Raw genomic sequence first — 22,327 nt, 5'->3', positions numbered from 1 at the left:
TCTTGGTTGATTATTAACGGCTCCAAAACAGCCTTAGGTTAGGTAGGAGGTAGGTCCAATTGGTCTTAACTATGTTTTTGTGGCCTCTGGTGGTCCACTACACTCTCAACTTATCGTTGAGTTTTGCTTTGATATGGGGGTTATGTACTTTTTTAATGTTATTGCTTCTAGGTTGTTAAATTTTTTTATAATTTATTAGATAGTCTCTACAAAATTCCATACTATTTTAGAATTATTTCCAACTTTCTTGTATTATTGAATTCTATCGTTTAATTTTTTATATTATATATTGAGTATCTAAATATTCGTTATTGGATAGCTTATTTATAAAAAAATAAATTATGTAAAGTTTGATTTTCGTTATTATTAAGATTATATCATGAAATTTAGCGGTTGGATTGATTAAATTTGTATTTTACCTTTTTTTACTGGGTTTTTATTTTTGTTTAAATTATATATATAATGCTTTTTCTTTCAAAAAATAATTAGGCATTCCTTCCCTAACTAGCACACTATGGTTATTGATTTTTCTATAATGGTAAAATAAACAGTATAGGAGAATGAGATTGAGAATTTATTGGGTATTTTTAGGCTCTTTTTTTTTATCCAATCTTGCATATCTATAGTTGGTATTTTAGAATTTTCAATTTAGGTGACGAGACTAAATAAACTTTCATAAAATAGTAGATTCTAGCAACTAAAAAAAAAAGAATATTTTAGTAAATTTAAATGGATATGATGAAAAGCATGTGGAGTAATGGAAAGTTTCTTTAATTTTACTGGATTAAAACACTTAAAGACCACTCTCTGTATATAATAAACTAATTTCTAACTAAGGGTTATTTTAAAGATACTTTTTTGAGTTATTCTAAAGTTGGAATCCCATTTGTGTTTCAAGATGTCTGTTCGCTTCTCCTTCAACGTTTCTTCTCCTTAGTTCTTCGGCGTTTGGAATAAATTTATAAAAGATTTCCAAGACGATGAAGTAAATACTCTTTATTAGTGTATTGTAAAACTGATGAAAACGTACTTTATATCATTGTAAAAAGTTTATTTATAATATTTAGTAATGGACCATCTGACTGATGGGTCTATCTGTACTAAATCAGTGTTAGCTGGTTTCTTGGAGTATAATCGTGATTTATAGGGAGGTATGTTTGAAGCACATCATTAATAAATCAGTGTTAGTTGATTTCTCAATGTGTCACCCAGATTTGATAGGATGTGACCCTGATTTATAGGGTGTTTCCTTATTTGTCATTTATTGTAATTGTGCTTTTAATGTGGTTAACTAATAGGTCGATTGGTCATCGAGGCTGAGTAACATGGCTCACTCGGTCCTGACCAATACACTTGCCCCTTAGACTCGATGAATGTTTACTTTTAGAAGAGTTTGGATGTGACTGGTGGGCATTTCGAGTTATAAAGTGACTTTGACGCATTAAATGTTGTGTCAGAGATAGGACGTGCGTCTCTCTAATGGTGTCATACTGAACGACGTTTCGTTCCTTCACTTTCAAAAATCTATAAACAGGAACCTGTTTGAACTTTGCTACGTTTTCCATCCTCTTACCTTGAACCTGAGCTTTAAAGAGTTGTTCGAGTGTCGACCCCCTTCGTTCGAGTGCTTCAGTTTGCTTTTCATCTTCATTTTCTACACTTGTTCTTCAAGAGGTTAGTAATGACTTCTTCTTCTAGCTCTTCTAGTCTTCCTTCCTGTTCTTCATCATTAGAACGCACACATTCTTATCCTAACGAGGTGAGGGATATGGGTTGCTCTAGCCATGCAATTGACCTTACTACCCGACCGTCTCACTATCCTAGTTATGAGTGGGTTGACCCACGCATTCTTGATATACCCACTTGCTTTAGGGGTTCCTCTACTTTAGATGGGTTTCTATCTAAAGTTTCTATGTTAAAACCAGACTCCCCGTCGAACATGGTTGCAACCTATAATTGTAATCACACCGATCGGGTCTGTCACAGTCGGTCTGTCATAGTCGAGAAAATGGTTCTCATGACTTTTTCCTTGCTTACACCTCCCTTTTCAATGATCTGCATGTGACCTTGCCTTTTTATGAATTCACAATGGGGGTCTTTAAGATCCTTAACATTGTTCCTACCCAACTACATCCAAATTCATGGGCGGCCCTCCAGGGCTTTAAGCTTATTTAAGATGCCTTTCGATTGAGGTCATCCCACAATCCTTTCTCTTCTACTACAATTCTTGGCCAACCCATATTGTGGGTTAGCTTTCGTTGTCAAGTTGTATGGGCAACATTATTTTTCCTCCCTATACTTCTTCCTATAAAAACTTTAAAGAGAGGTATTTCAAAATCTTTATCAAACCGAATGACAAGACTTATTTTTTTTATTCTAAGGGGAAACCTAAATTTCCTTTTCATTGGACTCAATCTACAAATCATGGTCGAGGTCTTCCGTGACCTCTCAGGACAAAGAAGTTTTCTATGTACTATTCAATCAGCTTCTGAATAGGTTTCCTACTCGGAAAATACTGACCGTATACGAATCAACCAACCGTTGGGTGGACTTTTCCAGTACGTAGTGTTTAAGTTGTTGGTGTTTTTATTCAATTTGTTGACTGTGTTTAATTTTCTTTTAACTTGCAGGAATCATGGCTCAAACTCACCCTGATGCTTCCAACGTCATGAAAAAACTGTGCCATCAGGCGGCCAAGCGGAAAAAGGGGTCGCTAGAGATGATTAGGGGGGCTCATCTGCCCCTATAAAAGATTTGGTGCCCCCCTTGCACTTATGAGTGACCCTCTAAGGAAAAGAAAAGGGGTAGGCCTGCTCGATCATCGCGTCGGTCCTCTTCTCCACCCCGACTAGAATTCAGGTCCTCATTTTCCTCACTAGTTGGCGAGCGGTTGCAAGTTTCTTGGGAAGTGCAAATTGCTTGCACTCCTGAAGAGGAGAACATCTTTGCCACTGTCCCAATTGACAAAATGGTATCGAACATGGTAGAAATGATCAGCAGGTCGTTCATTATCGACCAGACGATCGAAAATGAGTTGGAAAGAACTTTGCCACTATGGTGGCCAAGTTAAAATTCGTGTTGGACGAGTCCTTCAACTGGTTGAAGGCGACTTTAGAAGCCATGGGGTCCTTGGAAGAACAAATGTGTTAGGTAAATACTGAACTTGACGGCGTGAAGGTTAAGAATGTTGCTCTAGAGGCCAATCTTCAAAAAACTGAGCAAGGTCGTAGTGATGCGATCAAGGCTTAAAAGGAGGTGATGGAAAAACATAAGGTTGTTGCCAATGAGCTGGCTTACTACCAGTTGTTCCTCCTCTGTGTTAGAAAGGAGGGATTTAACCAAGGCATTCGACAAGCAATATTCTTCCATGGGATTCCTATTGACGACAAACGTTATGATGTTTCTAAAGACATCATCAATGGTGAGTTGGTATCGGTTGGTGGTGATGACGAAGAAGAAGGTTAAGGCGAAGGTGGTGGAGGAAGAGAAAATGAAGAGGGCGAATGATGCCTTTTTATGACAAGTGCACTGCGTTGTCAGAAGTAATAATTGTCCCTAAGGACAAATATCGATCCCACAAGAAACAGTGAATTATCAAGTACAATAATCACTAAATATGAAATAGAACAATAAAAATAGTGTTGAATTGTTATGTTGGCAATTATCAATAAGAAAACAAACAAAGAATTAGTTGCTTTAATTGGAAAAATTGGGATTAGGTTTCATCTCTCTCACTCTCATGTATTTTGATTAGCATGTTAATATTAAGTTCTTTGATTGAAATTGATGCTCGTAGAAAATTCATTTATATCGATCCCTCGGATATAAAATCCTTAAGAATGTTTCCTAAATATCGATCTCTCACATATTTATAAAATCAACTTTGAATCACACTCGGACGTTAATGAAAATTAACATTTCTAGTCTATCCCTAACACTCAAATATGTTAAGTATTGTTGTCTAGGTCTGAACCCTAAAAATACCTCCCAGTCAGATTTAAGATTCTCAATTTGTTACGGAAAGTTAAAATTAAAACAACAATACCAATAATCAATCAAGAACTGAATATTAATATATAAGATATCACCTCAATATATAAGAGTTTTAATAGATTACTCCCAATCCCAAATGGTAGAATTAGCCACGCATACTTCTAACACCTTTCATTCTTCCAATTGGGTTACAATTCATTCTATGGTATTTTCCTCTCAATCTAGTACACTAGGGTTGAGCCTCTAGCCCTTTATTTAACCTAATTTTCTAGGGTTAGGTCGTTTCATGTGTCGTGCTAATGAGCTAAGTGATAAAACATAAAAAATGACCAATCTGTATGACGTATTCTCACTCAAGCAAGAATTCGCTTGAGCAAGATACTTCTGTTGCGAAATTGGCTTTTCCGTCGCTTTTCTCTATTCTGGGATCTTTCAGCTTACTCTTTTTAGGTCAAATAATTATTCTTTAATCCAAATCTCCAATCTTTCCTAAAAACCTGCAATTAACACCAAATTTAGGAATAAAATGCTCTTATTCAAATAAAGATCATAAAAAATGTAAAAAGTTATAATTTCATAAATTAGGAATTATTTTATATGTAAATTAGCAATAAATCTTCGTAAGTACCTATATTTTAATATAAAATATTACTGAAATTAGGCACTTATCAACGAACACTCATTGGAAGAGTTGTTCGCGCCTGATAGCATCCAGAGGCCTTTGCCATCAGTTCCTTTGTAATTTGTAATTTATTTTTTACTTTTTATATTTAATTTGAAATTCCCTTTGGGTCTCGGGTGTGGGCTTTGAAAAATTTAACTTACATCTTTTGATGATGCAATGTCTTCTCTTCCTTTATTTGTGTTGTTTTTTTTGTTTGTCGATTTAACTTCTTTATTGTATTTGTCTTATCTTGAACTCGTAAAAAAAATATATACCGAGTGCTAGAACCTTAATCAGGTTCTTTAAACTAATAACTAGAACCTTAATCAGGTTCTTTAAACTAATAACTAGAACCTTAATCAGGTTCTTTAAACTAATAACTTGAATAAATTGTTTGAAAAAATTCAAATGCCAATATGATATATGTTAAAATAGGCTAAGCGTTGTTTTTTTAACAAGTTGTATGTGAATGACCGTTAGATATAAAATCTTTTGAATGTCGCTTGAGCTTTTAATGTTGAACATCGAGTGTTCACGTGCAATAATATATTGAACTTTTGATAGATTAAAAGCCAATTTATCTTCGATGTTTTCTCTTCCTTTATTTGCATTGTTCTTTTTGTTTGCCGACTTAACTTCTTTATTGTATTTGTCTTATCTTGAACTCGTATAAAAAATATATATTGAGCGCTTGAACCTTAATCATGTTCTTTAAACTGATAACTTGAATAAACTGTTTGAAAAAAGATTTGAATGTTGACCTGATATATGTTAAATAGGCTGAGCGTTGTTTTTTGAACAAGTTGTATGTGAATGACCGTTAGAAATAAGATCTTTTGAATGTCGCTTGAGCTTTTAATTTGTTCTTTTCCTTGTTGAACATCGAGTGTTCACTTGCAATAATATATTGAACTTTTCATAGATTAAAATTCGATTTGTCTTCGCAATGTCTTCTCTTCCTTTATTTGCATTGTTATTTTTGTTTGCCGACTTAACTTCTTTATTGTATTTTTCTTATCTTGAACTCGTATAAAAAATATATATCGAGCGCTTGAACCTTAATCAGGTTCTTTAAACTGATAACTTGAATAAACTGTTTGAAAAAGATTTAAATGTTGACCTGATATATGTCAAATTAGGCAGAGCGTTGTTTTTTTGAACAAGTTGTATGCGAATGACCGTTAGAAATAAGATCTTTTGAATGTCGCTTGAGCTTTTAATTTGTTCTTTTTCTTGTTGAACACCGAGTGTTCACTTGCAATAATATATTAAACTTTTGACAGATTAAAAGCTTATTCTTCTTCTAAATAATTTTAAGTAGGTTGAATGTCATTCTTCAATTAATAAATTGAATTGTTGTATTGTCGAGTCGGTTGTACAGTCATTGATCGCATTACACATTTGTTTTGTAAGGGTTGTTAATTGTTAAGCGAGATTCCATGACCAACAATTATAAATTTAGGAGTGGTAGGATTGTTGTTTTAAGGCAGTTTCCTTAACCATATTGATGCATTGCATGTTCGGTCAGTAAGGGATACTAATTGTTAAGAAAGCTACCTTAACCAAAGTGTTTTATGTGGCTTGACTCTTCAGCTATAGTAGTGTATTATGTGTTCGCTCGAAAGGGCTACTAAGTGTTTAAGTGAGTTGCCTTGAGAGGATAGTATAGTGTTAGTGTGTTCACCATAACTGAAATAATAACAAGTATGTAATTTTAAAGTGTCTTGTTAAAACCTTCTCAGTCAAAAATCCTCCTTAGGAATAAAACAACCGAGTGAGTTGCCTTGAGAGGATAGTATAGTGTTAGTGTGTTCGCCATAACTAAAATAATAACAAGTATGTAATTTTAAAGTGTCTTGTTAAAACCTTCTCGGTCAAAAATCCTCCTTAGGAATAAAACAACTGAGCAAGGAAAAAGTACAATGTTCAATTTATTAACTATAATAAAACTTGAGATGTGTGACATTCCACGTTCTAGGTACAACTTTTACTGATAAATACTTTAAATTAGCTCCGTCAGCTACCATGTCTTTAACTCGAAACAATCCTTCCTAGTTGCTTGAAATCTTTCCTTCATTCTTCCTAGCTTTGTCGTGCATTCGCCAAACCAAGTTTCCTTTTTGAAAGCTTTGAGGGGTCACTTTTGAGTTATACCTTCTAGCCGCTCGTATCTTGGAAGTCTCCTCTCTAATTCTACTATTGTCTTTAAATTCATTAATCAAGTCTAGTCCGACCAATAAACTTTCCTAATTTAGACTGGCATCAAATAGTTGACGTTGTAGGGAAGGTTCCCCGACTTTTACTGGGATCATAGCTTCAGTACCGTACGTTAGGTTGTATGGAGTTTTCTGAGTGGTGGTTTGTGGTGTACACCGATAAGCCCATAAGACTTTGATGAGCTCGTCGGTCCACTTGCCCTTCGTTGTGCCAAGCATTTTCTTCAATTCATTAAGGATTACCTTGTTCGCGACCTTGGACTATCCATTGGTTTGGGGATGTTATATCGAGCTAGTGATATGTTTAATGTTAAGCTTTTCATTGAACTCTGTTAACTCTCGATCAATAAATTGTCGACCGTTGTCAGTGATAATAGCGTGTGGTATGCCAAAACAGCATATGATGTTCTTCCATATGAAATTTTGAACATTTTGTGTTGTAATCACCGCTAAGGGTTCGACCTCTATCCATTTGGTAAAGTAATCAACTCCGACTAATAGAAATTTGCATTGTCTCTTTCTTAGGCTGAAGGACCCAATGATTCCATCCCCCATTTTGCAAAGGGTCAAGGAGAGATAATGTAATGTACTCGGGTTTCTACTGAGATAAAGCGCCATACTCTTGGCACTTCAAACATTTACGTACAAACTCTGCACAATCGCTCTGAACAGTCAGCCAATAATATCCTATTTGAGTACCTTAGCAGTCATAATCCTTGCACCTGAATGACTGCCACATACACCTTCATGTATTTCACGCATGATGTAGTTGGTTTGATCTTTTGAGATACAATTTAACAAGGGTCGAGTATACCCTCAGTGGTATAAGTCACGACCAATGAGGACGAACCTGGCGGCCTGCTGTCTCCTTGTCTTCTCCTCTTGGGCTCCACATTCACCACTCTCTAAGAAGCGTCATACAGGTGTCATCCATGTTTCTTCATGACAAAATGGGCCTAGATAATACCTGAGATTGACTGTAACGGTTGATGTAGGTGTTGGTCACTCGGTCGTGCTCCCTTGTATTGCAGTTCTTCGCTCTTTCAGACTTCAACACTTCTTCTCCTTAACTCTTTAACGCTCGGTCGAGAGTAAACGTGCAGAATGTTCTCCAACGATCAAGTATGTACTAAGTGTTAAGAGAGTGTATTGTAAAATTGATAAAAGTGTACCTTACACCATTGTAGAGAGCTTATTTATAACATTTAGTAATTGGCCATCTGAATGATGGGTCATATATGACTTATATCTGTACTAAACCAGTGTCAGCTGATTTCTTCGGGTGTAATTCTGATTTATAGGGAGGTATATTTGGAGCATATCTTCAGTAAATCAATGTTAGCTGATTTCTCGAGGTGTCAGTTGGATTTGATGGTGATGGAAGAGGCCCAAGCACAAGCCCACATGCAAGCCCACCAAAGGGTAGATTTGGGCCAACCATAGAGTTATGGCCAAGAGGATCCAAGAAGACGTTCTTTTACATGTTCAAATGCCATAAACTCTAGTGTAGAGTAGACTTTAATTTCTTGTCAAAATTAGCATAGGAACTTTATTTGTAATTTTCTTAGAATTAATTTTGGCACCTAAAACACCAACCTAGGTAAACTTAGAGTTTCTAAAAAAACCTCTAAATTTACCAAGGCCGGTCTAGAAAAGCCCATGGAGGGGGTGAGCATAAAAACTAGACACACCCCTCCCCATGTGCTCATTTGTGCACCCATGTGCCATGTGCACCCATGTGCTTCACATTTACATTTCATTTGGCTAGCATTAGGGTTGCATTATGGTCCTCCTTAGCCTATAAAAGGAGGAGCTTACACCTTGTATTTTCAAGTTTATTTGAGTATTGTTATGCTGCCCATTTTGTGCACTAGCTATACTTCTCCTAGAAATCTAGGCTATAAACTTCACTTCCTTCACCTTTCTTCATAGAGCTGGCCGAACCTCTCTAATTCATACTCATCATGCACCTTCAAAGCCATCACAACTCCTAGGAGGGCTTTGTTTCACTCACCCATTGCTTCCGCATCCATTTTACTACTTTGATTCAAGAAGAACACATGAAATGCCATCATTTGGTATCATGAACTATTGGTTCTTCAAGATGAGTAGCTTGTCTTTTTAATTTCAGTTCTTCTTTATTTTCATCTTTGTCATTTCAATTCCTTACTTGTCTTGCTGTTTTTTATATTTTTAATTTGTTCTTGGTGTGCTTTGTGGAAGATCCAACCCAAGCACTCTTGTTCATTTGATCTTGAACAAGTTCTTGTGCAATTTGTGATAGGATTCCATACACCTTTGTGTTGCTATTTTTGTTTTAGGCTTTGAGTCTTTATTGCTTTCATTATTTTTTGCTTCATATTATGCTTTGAGTCTTTAAATTTCTGAATCTATACATGTTTTGTCAAGTCATGTTCATCCATATTGTCATCAATTCTTAGTAGTCCTATTTTTTGGCTTGATTGTTTCTTGTTTTGGGTCTCTTTATATTGCTTTAATCTGCTGTTATTTTGATCCTTTGGTGCTTTTTATTTTTAGTTTGAGTTCATAATTGTGTCTTAGTTCATACACAATTTCCATTCTCACATTTCCATTGTGTTAATTTTGGTTATCTTGCTGTTTTCTTCCAGTTTTCCAGATTTCCCCTGTAACACCTCTCTGTTCTGGGCTGTTTTGTTTAACAAAAATTTTCTACCCATAGGAAAATTCTGAATTTCTGGAAAATGCAAGTTTAAGGTGTTATAGAAAAGACAAAAAAAGAATGAGGTCAAAAGGAGCAACAGAAAAAAAATGATAAATCTCACAAAATCAGAGTGCGAATCTTGAGCGTTACAGCTGGCCTAACTGCACACCAAATTTGCAAAAATTATTAAAAAAAATGGTGCATGCGTTTTAGGTGATTCCAAAGCCAAAATTTAGATAAGATCCTGAATTTTCTTGCATCCAAATTTCAGAAACAAATTTTACAATTACAGCTCAGCATAAATCGGGGAACAAACACGTTTTCTGGCCCACAACATTTTCCAGTGGTGCTGTTTTTTTTTATTTGGTCATCTAATCTAGTGCTTTTCTTTAGGAATTCCTTTTGTGTGCCAACTTTTATTGAGTACCTTTAATTGTTTGCTTTAATTTCTTGAATCTCTTTCTAAGTTGTCATATTATAAATCCTTTTGGTAGTACTGTTTTCTTTCAATTAAATTTGTTTCTTGCTTTTGTTTCTTGACCTCTCATTTTGGGTGCTGGAATTTAATTCTCTCTTGGTGCTTATGTGCATGGAAATTGACTTGGTTTAAGGTTAAGCCCTTGTGAATAGGTGCTGGAAATTGGAGAATTAAAGCCAACTTTCTAAGGAGGAGTCAAAGCTAAGGCGAAACAAGCTTTCTTGAAACAAACACTACAAACACCTAGAAGATCAACAATCAAGACAACAAAGAAAGTGCACTAACCAAAAAGAGGAACAACAAAGGGGGTTTTCTTATCTCCTTTACAACTTGGTTTATTGTTAACTTTTAAATTACGTTTAGACGGTGAGTGTGTCTTCAAGGGCTCAAAGTGTCCAAGAAGCCTCACCTAGGGCCGAATAGTATAGCATTCTTGATTAGTAATTGTTACTTGTTTGTAATTGCTTTTCTTTTGCTTTCATAGCTACGTTTTGCATGTTTAATTTTGTTAATTGTTGGTGATTGTCTTTCTTTTTGCTTAGTAGTAACTCTTTGCATGCTTATTTTGTGTTAAACCGACTAGCTTTGTTAAATTAGTTAGCATACATTGTTTTCTTGCATTGAAAAAAAAAATTGATTTCTCAACTTATTTGTGTTCTAAGTGTTTCACTAAGAGAAAGTCTTGTGTGAAGATATTGGAGGATAGTTTTTGGCAAGGAAAAGGCTTGGTATTTAAGTAGTCCTTTGTGACTCACCTCCCTTACCTGGAAAACTACCTTCTTTAACTTTCCTAAACTTTCTCAAAGTAAAACACCTATATACACAAAGCTTTAGCCATGTCTTCTTCTTCTCATTCTACAAAGTCTATTGGAAGTGAATTAAAATCTTTAAAAACTCTTTTGAAAGAAGTTTCACAAACTGTGCAATCAATTGCATATAGACAATTGGAGAGTGAGACTAAACTTAATGTTTTGACTAAAGCAAAGGATGAGAAGTCTCACATTCTAAAAAAATTACCTTCTCATGCATATATCTCTAAAGATCATGATTCTTTTGGGGAGGGAAGCATTAGAGTAAATGATTATTATCAAGCACCCCCTAGAAGACATAGAGGAGATAGAAAAGAACAAGAAAACCCAAGAGAGGTTAGGGTAGACCAACCCCATTTCCATGGAAAAGAAAATATAGAAGCTTGCCTAGATTGGGAAATGAGGGTAGAAAAATTGTTTGCTTCCCATAAAGAAAGAAAGAAAAGAAAAATACAAAAGAAGAGAGGGGAAGTCGAAAGGGAAGCTAAAGAAAAAGAAGAAAAAGAAAAGCATGAGAAGACCCTTGAAGAACAAAAGGCGTGGGAGAAGAGTGTTCCTTCCCACAAGGTCATTCAACAAGAAGGAAAAGTTGAAAATACATTTGAAAATATACCTCTTGTTGAACAACCTAGCCTTACCTTTTGTAAAGGAACACTTGTAAGCCTAAGTGAAAAAGAAGAGTCTTTAAAAGAAGCTTGCATAGATAAAAATGAAATAGATTATTTCTCATATGTGCTAGGATATCACCAAGTGAATGTCAAGTTTTTTATAAGCATCTACAAAAACAATTTTTTATGTGAAGTAGTGCCTAAAGAAACTTGTCATGTCTTATTGAGACAACCATTGCAAAGTGTACAAATCCTTATAAACAATGGTTGTCACAACGAGACTATCCTTACACATAAGAGAAAAAGTCTTCATGAAGGAGAACTCATGGGACAAATTAGAGTTGATAAAACTCTAGAGCTTTTAAAAGCAAAACTTTTGTCCCCCATGAGAAAAGAAGTTCAAAGACATTACCTTAGGTACAATTCTTGTTTTCAAACTACGCCCAAGGCAATGTCTCATAAACTCTATACTCCTTCACCTTTTGCAAATGATCCTTGGGAAGATATAAATTTCATATTAAAACTCCCTAGGACAACAAAAGGTTGTGATTCAATCTTCATGGTTATGGATAAACTCTTCTCTAGAGAAGTGATACATCTTCATGGTTTATCTTCAAGCATAGTGTTGAATAGAGTTCCAAATTTCGCAAACCATGATTTGAGGATTTCCTTTGGAAAACTTGCAACTAAATTGCACACTTTAAATTCTTATCATCCTCAAACGCATGGTCAAAATATATTTGAAAATCTAGCTCTTTCTACTATGCCTAGAATAATCATGAAGTGCACACACAACTCTAGAGGTGAGCAAACATACCATAAAGTAGTTCACAAAACTACTTATTTTTCTACTTTTAAAGTTATGTGTGGCCTAAATCATCTTTCTCCTTTTAAGTTGTTACCATCTCCTATAGGATTTATGCCTAAAGAGAAAGTAACCACAAATGAACATTTTAAAATACATAAGATGATTAGAGACCACACACAACCATTAAAAGAGAAACTTTGTCCAAGGTTGCCAAAACCAAAAGAAAAACAAAAATGGCAACCTAGTAAAATTAATTTGCAAACTAACACCTATGCCTTATTTGATTATTTCTATAGGTGGACGTTTGATCCAGGAGGACAAGCTTTGGCGAAGCAAAAGGTTGCTATCCGAGATCAAGTCTGTAGATCTGAGGATAGATCTTCTCAAGAAGGAGGAGATGATGGACACCATCCAGCCACATCCATTCCCCTAGCCATGAAGAAGAAGAAGCAATGGATTTGAGGACAAATCCTTTTCAAGAGGGAGGGGATGATGGAAGAGGCCCAAGCACAAGCCCACATGCAAGCCCACCAAAGGGTAGATTTGGGCCAACCATAGAGTTATGGCCAAGAGGATCCAAGAAGACGTTCTTTTACATGTTCAAATGCCATAAACTCTAGTGTAGAGTAGACTTTAATTTCTTGTCAAAATTAGCATAGGAACTTTATTTGTAATTTTCTTAGAATTAATTTTGGCACCTAAAACACCAACCTAGGTAAACTTAGAGTTTCTAAAAAAACCTCTAAATTTACCAAGGCCGGTCTAGAAAAGCCCATGGAGGGGGTGAGCATAAAAACTAGACACACCCCTCCCCATGTGCTCATTTGTGCACCCATGTGCCATGTGCACCCATGTGCTTCACATTTACATTTCATTTGGCTAGCATTAGGGTTGCATTATGGTCCTCCTTAGCCTATAAAAGGAGGAGCTTACACCTTGTATTTTCAAGTTTATTTGAGTATTGTTATGCTGCCCATTTTGTGCACTAGCTATACTTCTCCTAGAAATCTAGGCTATAAACTTCACTTCCTTCACCTTTCTTCATAGAGCTGGCCGAACCTCTCTAATTCATACTCATCATGCACCTTCAAAGCCATCACAACTCCTAGGAGGGCTTTGTTTCACTCACCCATTGCTTCCGCATCCATTTTACTACTTTGATTCAAGAAGAACACATGAAATGCCATCAGATGGGGTGTGGCCTTGATTTGTAGAGTGTTCCTTGTTTGTTATTTATTATAACTGTGCTTTTAATGTAGTTAACCAATCGATCATCGAGGTTGAGTGACGTGGCTCACTCGATCTCGAACGGTACACATTCGATTCAAACATAATCCTGAAATGTTTTTGCAAGTCATTGGTTATAAAGAATCACATGTGTAATATAATGCTATGAAAGATGAGATGAGTTTTATGCATATAATTAAGTCTAGGATCTTGTTAAGTAGCTTAATAATGTAAAATCCATTAGAAGAAGATGGCTCTTTAAAATCAAGAAAGACTCATAAGGTAACATTAGTTAGAGTTATTGTCAAAATGTTCACTCAAGAGAAAAAATTGACAACAAGGAGACATTTCTCTTAAGAAAGATTATCTTTGAGTAATTATGATATTAGTATCTCATTTTGATTGAGTTGCATAAAATGAATATGAAAACAACATTCATCAATGGTGATATAGAATAAGAGGATCATGAAATAGCTTGAATGATTCTTTTCTAGTAATGATGAACATTTAGTTTGTAAGTTTAATAAATTCATATATGGATTAAAACAAACCATCTCACAATGGTATTTAAAATTTCATAAATTTATATATTCATTTGATTTTGAAGAAAACATCAGGGATGTATATAGTAAAAGGTTAGTGTAAAATTTATTTTCTTGTTTTTATACATGAAGGATATTTTGCTTGCGAAGAATGATAAATGTATGTTATCCATGTATCAATGTATATACTAAAAGGTCATATGGACTACAATTGTTTTCTTGTTTTATACATGGATGATATTTGGCTTGTGACGAATGATAAAGATATGTTATATGATGTGAAACAATTTTTTTGGAAAAAAATTAGTATGAAGGATATGAGGTATCTTATGTCATTATCATTAAGATCCATATGGAAAAAAAATTTAGGTGTTATGGGTTTGTCTTAGGAGACTAATATCAACAAAGTTTTAGTGAGGTTTAATATGAAAGATTGTTCATCAGGAGTAACTCCCATTGTGAATGATACTACATTTGAACTCAGTCAGGACCAAAAAAATAACCTCGAGTGGGAACATGTGAAAAAGATTCCATATGCTTCACATATTGAAAATCTTATGTAAGTTAAACTTTGTGGTGACCTAACATTATATTTGTAGTTGAAGTTTTGGTAAGATATTAGAGTAATCTAAGTGTTCAACATTGGAAAGCTTAAAAAAAAAGTAATAAGATATCTTCAAGGAACAAAGGGTTACATGATAATTGGCTATCCTTTAATTGACACGAATTCGACTTGATTCCATGATATGAGAATAATTATAAGTATTTTTATTTTAAAAAAATAATTTAATTTTATATTTTCTCATTTATCTTTATACGCATATTTATTTATTTATTTTGGGAAATATTCATATAGTTTTTAACTAGGATAAGCACATTGTTTATTCATTAAGAATTGAAATTCAGAAACTTGTATATTTTGATACATAATACCATGTCTATACGATTCATATATTTGGTTTCTTATTAACCCAAAAATGGATCAAATAAGTGAATGTTGAGATCCCCCAAATTTCATGTGAATCCCAAACTTTGAGGAAATATTTTCTTTTTCAAAAAAAATTATACATATAATTATTGAGATTTTGTCCCAATTATTTTCAAAAGTAAATATCACATTTTTAACCGTTTTCCCTTCTTTCTTAGCAGCACTATCTTTGGTTTTAATTTTAATTCAAAACAATTAAGAATAGTTTCTAAATATGGTCATTTTTTCATATATATTCAATCCATTATCATATAACATGTGATTGTGTGTGCCAAATATATCTCAAAATATTTAAACCTTTTTATTAATAGAGTGTTATAAATACCAGACATGCTCTTTATTTTTTTTAACATATAATATCATAAACGAGCAGACGACAAACACAATGACAAGAGGTTAGTTTGCAATTTAGATGATATATATATATATATATATATATATATATATATATATATATATATATATATATATATATATATGCTTTGTTTTGATAAATAGAACTGAATAGTTTAGTTTTTTCTTTTTCTAATTTTTCTTAGTTTTTTATATATATTTTTAAAATGAAATTCACTTTTGTTGAAGTATATAAATGAGTATAAACATTTTCTTATAAGTTTGTTTTACGAGATTGAGTTATAAGGTTTAAAATTTAGGTGTGTCGGAAATCTTACATCGACTAAAAATAAATAATTATCATAATATATAAGTGAATGCAAACCTCATCTTATAATTTGATTTTATAACATTGAGTTATACTTGAAATTTACTCTTAATAACTTTATTAAGTTATTAATATTCATTTCTTTAACTGTGCAATTATTGACAAAAAATTTTAAATGATTTTGCCAATTTGATGTGTAACTCGATTTACTCGAGGACTAAGTTGAACAAATATTTTGCTTGCAAATATGGAGCAAGACTTATGAAACATTTAATCTCTAAAATTATTTTGATGAAAATAGATACAATTAAAATTTACTAAGTAACTTACAATATATCCCTCTTGTGTAAGGATGACATGGTGATGAAAACGAACTACATAAAACACATTTTCTATTATAAAAATATTTTTATTACTTGAGCTATGTTATTAGTTTTTAACTATTTAACTTTTGGTAGCTTTTAAAACCTATTGAAATTCAATTTAGATTAGAGATAAAGAAAGGATGGTAGATTAGAAGGGATACAGTAAAAAAATATAATTTATGTAAATAAATAAATAAATACTTTGAAATAACTTCTTTATTATTTGTGATGTGAAATGTATGTACAACTAAGAGAATATTGAGAGTGTCTAATTGAAAGAGTGAGGCAATTATACATTTAAATTTATAAAATAAAAATATTTCTTTGCTGAGAATATTTTTCTTATTTTTATATTAATTGACTTTTTAGGTTTATATGGGAAAATCGGGTAGTTTACACAATATTTTAGGTTAAGACTTTGTTGCTATTACAAAAATAGGAATTCCCAAATTCATGAGAAGGTGGTATTTTAATTTTCATAAACTTTTAAAATATTATTATTATCATCATAACTATTATCATGAATATGTTATGATTTTGAAATTTAAATTAAGATTTATTTTATTATAAATGGTAATAATGATTTTTTAAAATTTAAATTTAAATGTATTAGTTTATTGCTGTTACCATATGTTATTATCTTCAAATTTAAATACATCCTTTTTCATATTTAAATTCCAACAGATTCTACAATTTCAAAAATATTATTGTTATTATTGAGTTACTTACTTTAAGTTCAAATCAAATTAAATGTTATTTTACATGAATATGTAACATCACTAAAACATAATAAAAGAAATTTTATTTTGTATATTAAAAGATTGTGTATAGGTAGTTAACTGTCAATTATTTATTTTAAAATTATTTAATTAATTTACTTTTATATTCCAGAATATACATTTTAATGAACGGCTTAATCTTATATTTTACTCTCTTTAAATTAATACTAATCTTTTAAAAAGTTAAAATTTAAATTTAAAATAACCACTTTTATTTGTCGTGTGTGTGTCAAAACCAGACCAATAAACTATAAAATTAGGAAATCGATCTAGTATTCAATTCATCGAAATCATAAAACTACTCTCACATTAAACCTGACTAAATACTAGTAAATCGAAAAAATAAACTAAAAAAATATATATAATTAATAAATAAAAAATAGTTCAAAATGGGTAAACGATTTGTTTAGATATTATTTTGATTTTTTTTCTTAAAATTAAAAAAAAAGATTTTTCAGTTTTTTTTTAAAAGATTACATATTGTTGAATATTTAGATGTATTTTATTTTTAGATCTGAAAATATTATAAAAAATATTTTTTTTTGCTTTTAATACTAATAAGTTATGATATTATATCTTATGGATAATTTTTAATAAAATACATACTACTTATAATAGGAGTTCTATGAAGCTGGATATACTATTCGATCTTATCTTATCCTAAAAAGCTATTCTTAGCTGTTATGAAAACATGACGTATTCCTAAATCACTTGTTCCTAAAAAAAAACATTATTTGTTATATTTGTTATGAGTTAGTTTGGCCAAAATTTTAGGGAAAAAAAAACTAAAATTAACCTAAAATAATATTATTTGTTATATTTGATGATATCTCTTTCATATGAGTCATGAAGTAGGGTTGTTGTTTCTTCGGCCGGCTTCTTCTATTTTCTTCCTCTTTTGTTCCTTTGATTCTCTTGAGATTATCTTTTTCAACAATGAACAATTTTTTTCATTAAAATCTACCTTACGTGTCCACATTTCTTTCAATACCACTCATCAATGTCAAAAATATTGCATATCATCAAGCAAATATTCTAAATAATCACTTTTCTATGCTTCTTGATTTGGAGTTTTTCACCATCAATAAAGTTTTAAAACCTTACAAACAAAATGAATAGTTACACTGACTACTATTTTTTTTAATTGAAGAATTAGATGAACATTAGTCTTTTGAAATATCATGCATTCATAATCAAAATCAAATTTTAAATGGTTATTATTTCATTATATTTTAGTTAGTTAAACACATTTATTGTCTACAAAATAACAACCGTATGCAATGTTTTTAGTTAAAATTATGTACCATAACGCCTCAAAACATTTTTACCTCCAAATAAAAAACGCTTTATTATTAAAAAAAAATTGTTGTTAAGTCTTTTTTTATTATTCAAGCGTTTATTAAAAAAGTACAAAATTATAAATTGGATTCATTGAAGAAAAATTAAAATGCATACATATTTATATTTTTCAATACATGTTAGTTATTAATAAAAAAAAGTGAAAAAAGTGACAATATTAGAAATAATCTCTCTGTAAACTCTCTTCCAAAGATATATGTGTGACTGTTATGAATCAATTATTTGATAATAAAAAAGTATCATTATTATTCTATATTTACTTCTCCTCTACTTTATTTTTATCTCATTTTTTATTTATTTTTTCCGTTCATATTTAATCTTTTTATTTTATTTCCTTTCATGTACTCTACAAATAAGATGGACCATAAACATTTTCCTAATAATAATAATAATAATAATAATAATAATAATATATTATTAAACAATAAATTTCTTTAACAAATGTGATAAAACTTAAATACATTTTACTTGCTAAAATTTGAGTTAAATTTTGTGATGCAATTTGACCTGAACATCAATTTCTGCATTTATACTTAATAGAGTTCTTCACCCAGCAGCATACATCTGAGAGTGCATATCAGTCTCAAGATATCTATCACTTATCTCTCTACCTTATTTATAGGACCAACTTTATCTACAACATTCATTCATCACAAGTCATCATATCATAACTAAAATTCTTCCATTCCACAAAAGTCTCAAACAAACCCTATCCTTTTACCAGGCAAAATCTCCCTTTCAGGATTCTGTTACTCTGCAACAAACCACTTCATTCATCACACTTCTATAAACAACCCTTTATAACCAACCCTTTATTGCTCCATCCTCTCTAACAACACCCAGATAAGAAAAAGCCAAAAAGACCATTTTTTTTTCTTTGGGTCCTCTTCCCAATGGAAAGAAGTGTCTCCAACAACCACCACTTCCACCTTAGGACCATGCTCACGCCTTCACAGCCACCACCATCTTCGTTCAAAATCCAGTTGGGATCGTTCCCGAAAGGTTTGACGGTGAGGGCAAGTGCGGGAAGGAGGCACTGCGAGTGCAGCAGCCTCCACGCGCCCCTTGAGCCACGCTCCCTTGTGGGGAAGTTTCTCGGCGGCATGTTGCAGAATCGCCGCCAGCTGTTCCACATGGTTGTCAAGGAAGAGTTGAAGATGTTGAATGACGATAGAGACTCTGCTATTGCTCGGATGGTTATCAGTCAGGACTCTGATGAAGCCTTGCTTCACAGGTTTCTCACCAATTCCAAATACCCCTTATTGCTTCTTTTCAATTCTCTTTTTGCTCTTGTTTCTCTTTATGTGATTATTGGAATTTTTAGCTCTGTTTAATAAAGGGTAAGTTTGACTTCATGTTAGTTAAAGTGCAGGTACATATATGCATTTGCTTGCCATGTAATTTATGGTTTTTAGTTTAATTTAAATAGATAAAGTTTTTTAGTTTGTATTGTAAATTTACGGTTTTTAATTTAATTTAAACACTTAAATGTTTATTTTACACAGTCATTGAATCGTACACTTTTATTTATGGTAAATTTGTAGTTTTTTTTAATTCATACCTAGATTGACATGTAGCTGCTTGAAAATGTAAAACTGTGAACATTAAATTATATTTTTTATGTGTGTATTTGGTTAAATTTAGCCATTAGGGTAGAAATTTTGGTGATGATTTTCTCATGCATTTTTTTTCCATATGAATCCTGAAAATTTCCACTTCCTACTACAGTATGGAGGAAATTTAGTGATCTTAGATTGTGGTGCATCTCTTCATCTTTTAGTTTGTTGTTAGATGTGGATGTGGCTTGAACATGTTTTTGTTTGGAAACAAGAATGGATCAGCTTTTTGTGTGAGACTGAACCTAATTATATTAACTGACCTCATATTTGAGGAAGGAGAAGGTTGTACTGTATTTCACTCTAAACTGGTGAAGGCTAGTGATAGTGAATGTAAAAAAGGAGGGCAAACTTTCTAAACCTTGACAGACTTGGTATCGTTTGTTTTGTAGTTACATATACTATGCCTCTGTTCCTTTCTTTTTTATAGAAAGAATATTGATTATAGATGAAAGAGACAATTTCCAACTATAGAGTGGATGAAATTTTCCTAAACAAAAGAAGAATTAGATAAGAATGAAGTGGGCAGCCTACAAAACCTCTATTGAATACCATGGTTCTCATCAAGATCAAACGGAATGTTCCATAGAAAATGGCTAGCAAGGTAAAAGAATAAGGGTCCAATCCAACAGTTCCTGAGCTTGCACAATGTATAATCAAATCAGGAGAAAGTGCAATATGAGATGTAGCCGTAAACCAGAAGCAAATGGGATGGACCTGTTTTGAATCGTAGGTTAGAAATTCCTGAGGGTGCCAAGTTTATCTGCATTACCCTACTGGAATTTGGTTATTTTGGTGATTCTATACCCTGATATTTAGAAAATGTAGCTGTTCTTTGTTGAATATTTGTGTCAGTTCCTTACGTTTGGTGGAAAGCTACTTGGTTTTAAGAATTTTAGCCATAACCGATGCCTCACAAAACTTTGGAGTCTAAACATCAGAGCTTTATGCATATGTAATAATGAAAAATGCATAACACTACAAATATTAGCAGTACTTGTGAAATGTATTGACTTAAATGTTTCTGAATGACAGGAGGATTGCAAAAGTGAAGGAGGATGAGAGTATGGATGCAATATCAGATGTAATGTATTTGCTGATTTTACACAAGTTTTCTGAGATCAGGGTTCATTTGGTTCCAAAGCTTTCTAGTTGTCTATACAATGGAAGACTAGAGCTATTGCCTTCTAAGGATTGGGAGCTGGAGTCTATTCACAGCACGGAAGTTTTGGAGATCATAAGGCAGCATGTCAGTACTGTAACAGGCTTGAAATTAAATCCTAGTGTAAGGGATAGTTGGGAAACCACTCCTATTGGACAACACTGGCTTGCCCGAGTCTATGTTGCCTCCATATTATATGGTTACTTTCTGAAGTCAGTTTCATTGAGGTACACCCTAGAGAAAAGTCTTTCTTCATCCAACCATGGTCTTCATCCAGGTCAGAAAACTTCCCCTTCATTTCATGACATGTATCGATACATGTCAAAAGATGTGATGCTTGGCAACAAGAATGACATACAATCTGTATGGCATGATTTAATCAAGCAGGAAGAGGGAATTGAGGATATAAAATGTAATGTTACGAGCTTTCACCCTGAATCATTGCAGAAGTTTGCAAAACTGAGATCTAAGGAAGCTGTGCAGTTGGTAGAGAGTCATAGTAATGCCCTTTTTGGAAATGGGAAATCTGGTTTGTCTCAGCATGATGATGTTATTTTAACTTCATTTTCTAGTCTGAGGAGGCTAGTCTTGGAGGCTATTGCATTTGGATCCTTCCTGTGGGAGACAGAAGATTATATTGACAATCTGTATAAGCTTAAAGATCATGAGGAGTAAAGGAACATGTTGCTAAGTAAATTTCCACTGTTAGGCCAATTCTCTTTGTATATAAATGTGGTTAGATTTAGGGTAACTTTATTTTGTATAGGATGATGCATTACCTCTCAATAATGTATAGTTTTTTATGCTTGGATGGTTAGCTGGGAAAGAATAAAGATGGAGATTTTAAAGGGTGACAAAGTTCAAGTTGTTTACTCCATGGATCTATGTTTGATTTTGTGCAGTTTTTCATATGATGGTTATAAATGGCCTTCTTTAAAGAATGTTTTACTTGTTCATTTGGACATAATTTCAATTGTATTTGAAACTGTTCACTTAAATTTCGTAATTAGTGCCGAAAAAAAAATCCGTAAAATATCGAGTTTGAGTACTCTCCAAAAATAAAGTGCTTCTGACAGAAAATTTCATTAAAAATGATAAGTGATCAATTAGGGTTTTATAGAGATTAGTCATATGTAAAAAATCTTTAATATTTTACTGAAATATAGTAAAATTTTTAGAATTTTACGTTAATAACATGTAGCCTAAACAAATTTAGTAATTAACTTAGTAATTAATATGACACTGATAAAGATTATTCATAAATATGTTTTTCTTCACAAAGATTTATTTTTTATTTTTATAATCATAATAACAATTTATACAATAAAGTTTGAATTTTGAGAAAATTAATGTATTTTTTCTTTTTAAA

General features: G+C 32.6%; 1 protein-coding gene across 1 annotated transcript; it reads left to right on the top strand.

The window, feature by feature from the left end:
- Positions 1-18,684: 18,684 nt before the first annotated feature.
- On the top strand, positions 18,685-21,816 carry LOC137824440 (UV-B-induced protein At3g17800, chloroplastic-like). Its single transcript, XM_068630088.1, has 2 exons — positions 18,685-19,414; positions 20,832-21,816. Exons 1-2 carry the CDS (start codon positions 19,074-19,076, stop codon positions 21,631-21,633), a joined length of 1,143 nt encoding a protein of 380 aa, XP_068486189.1. The 5' UTR covers positions 18,685-19,073; the 3' UTR covers positions 21,634-21,816.
- Positions 21,817-22,327: the final 511 nt, after the last annotated feature.

The sequence above is a fragment of the Phaseolus vulgaris genome, chromosome 8 (assembly GCF_000499845.2).
Source record: "Phaseolus vulgaris cultivar G19833 chromosome 8, P. vulgaris v2.0, whole genome shotgun sequence".
NCBI classification, from domain to species: Eukaryota; Viridiplantae; Streptophyta; class Magnoliopsida; order Fabales; family Fabaceae; genus Phaseolus; species Phaseolus vulgaris.
Note: the sequence above shows the minus strand (reverse complement) of the source record. Positions and strands in the feature narration are given on the sequence as shown.

Excerpts from the sequence above, each read along its gene's own strand:
- LOC137824440 (XM_068630088.1), top strand. The coding sequence starts at position 19,074 with ATGGAAAGAAGTGTCTCCAACAACCACCACTTCCACCTTAGGACCATG. Across the intron at positions 19,415-20,831 it reads GATGAAGCCTTGCTTCACAG|GAGGATTGCAAAAGTGAAGG; the intron begins GTTTCTCACCAA and ends TCTGAATGACAG.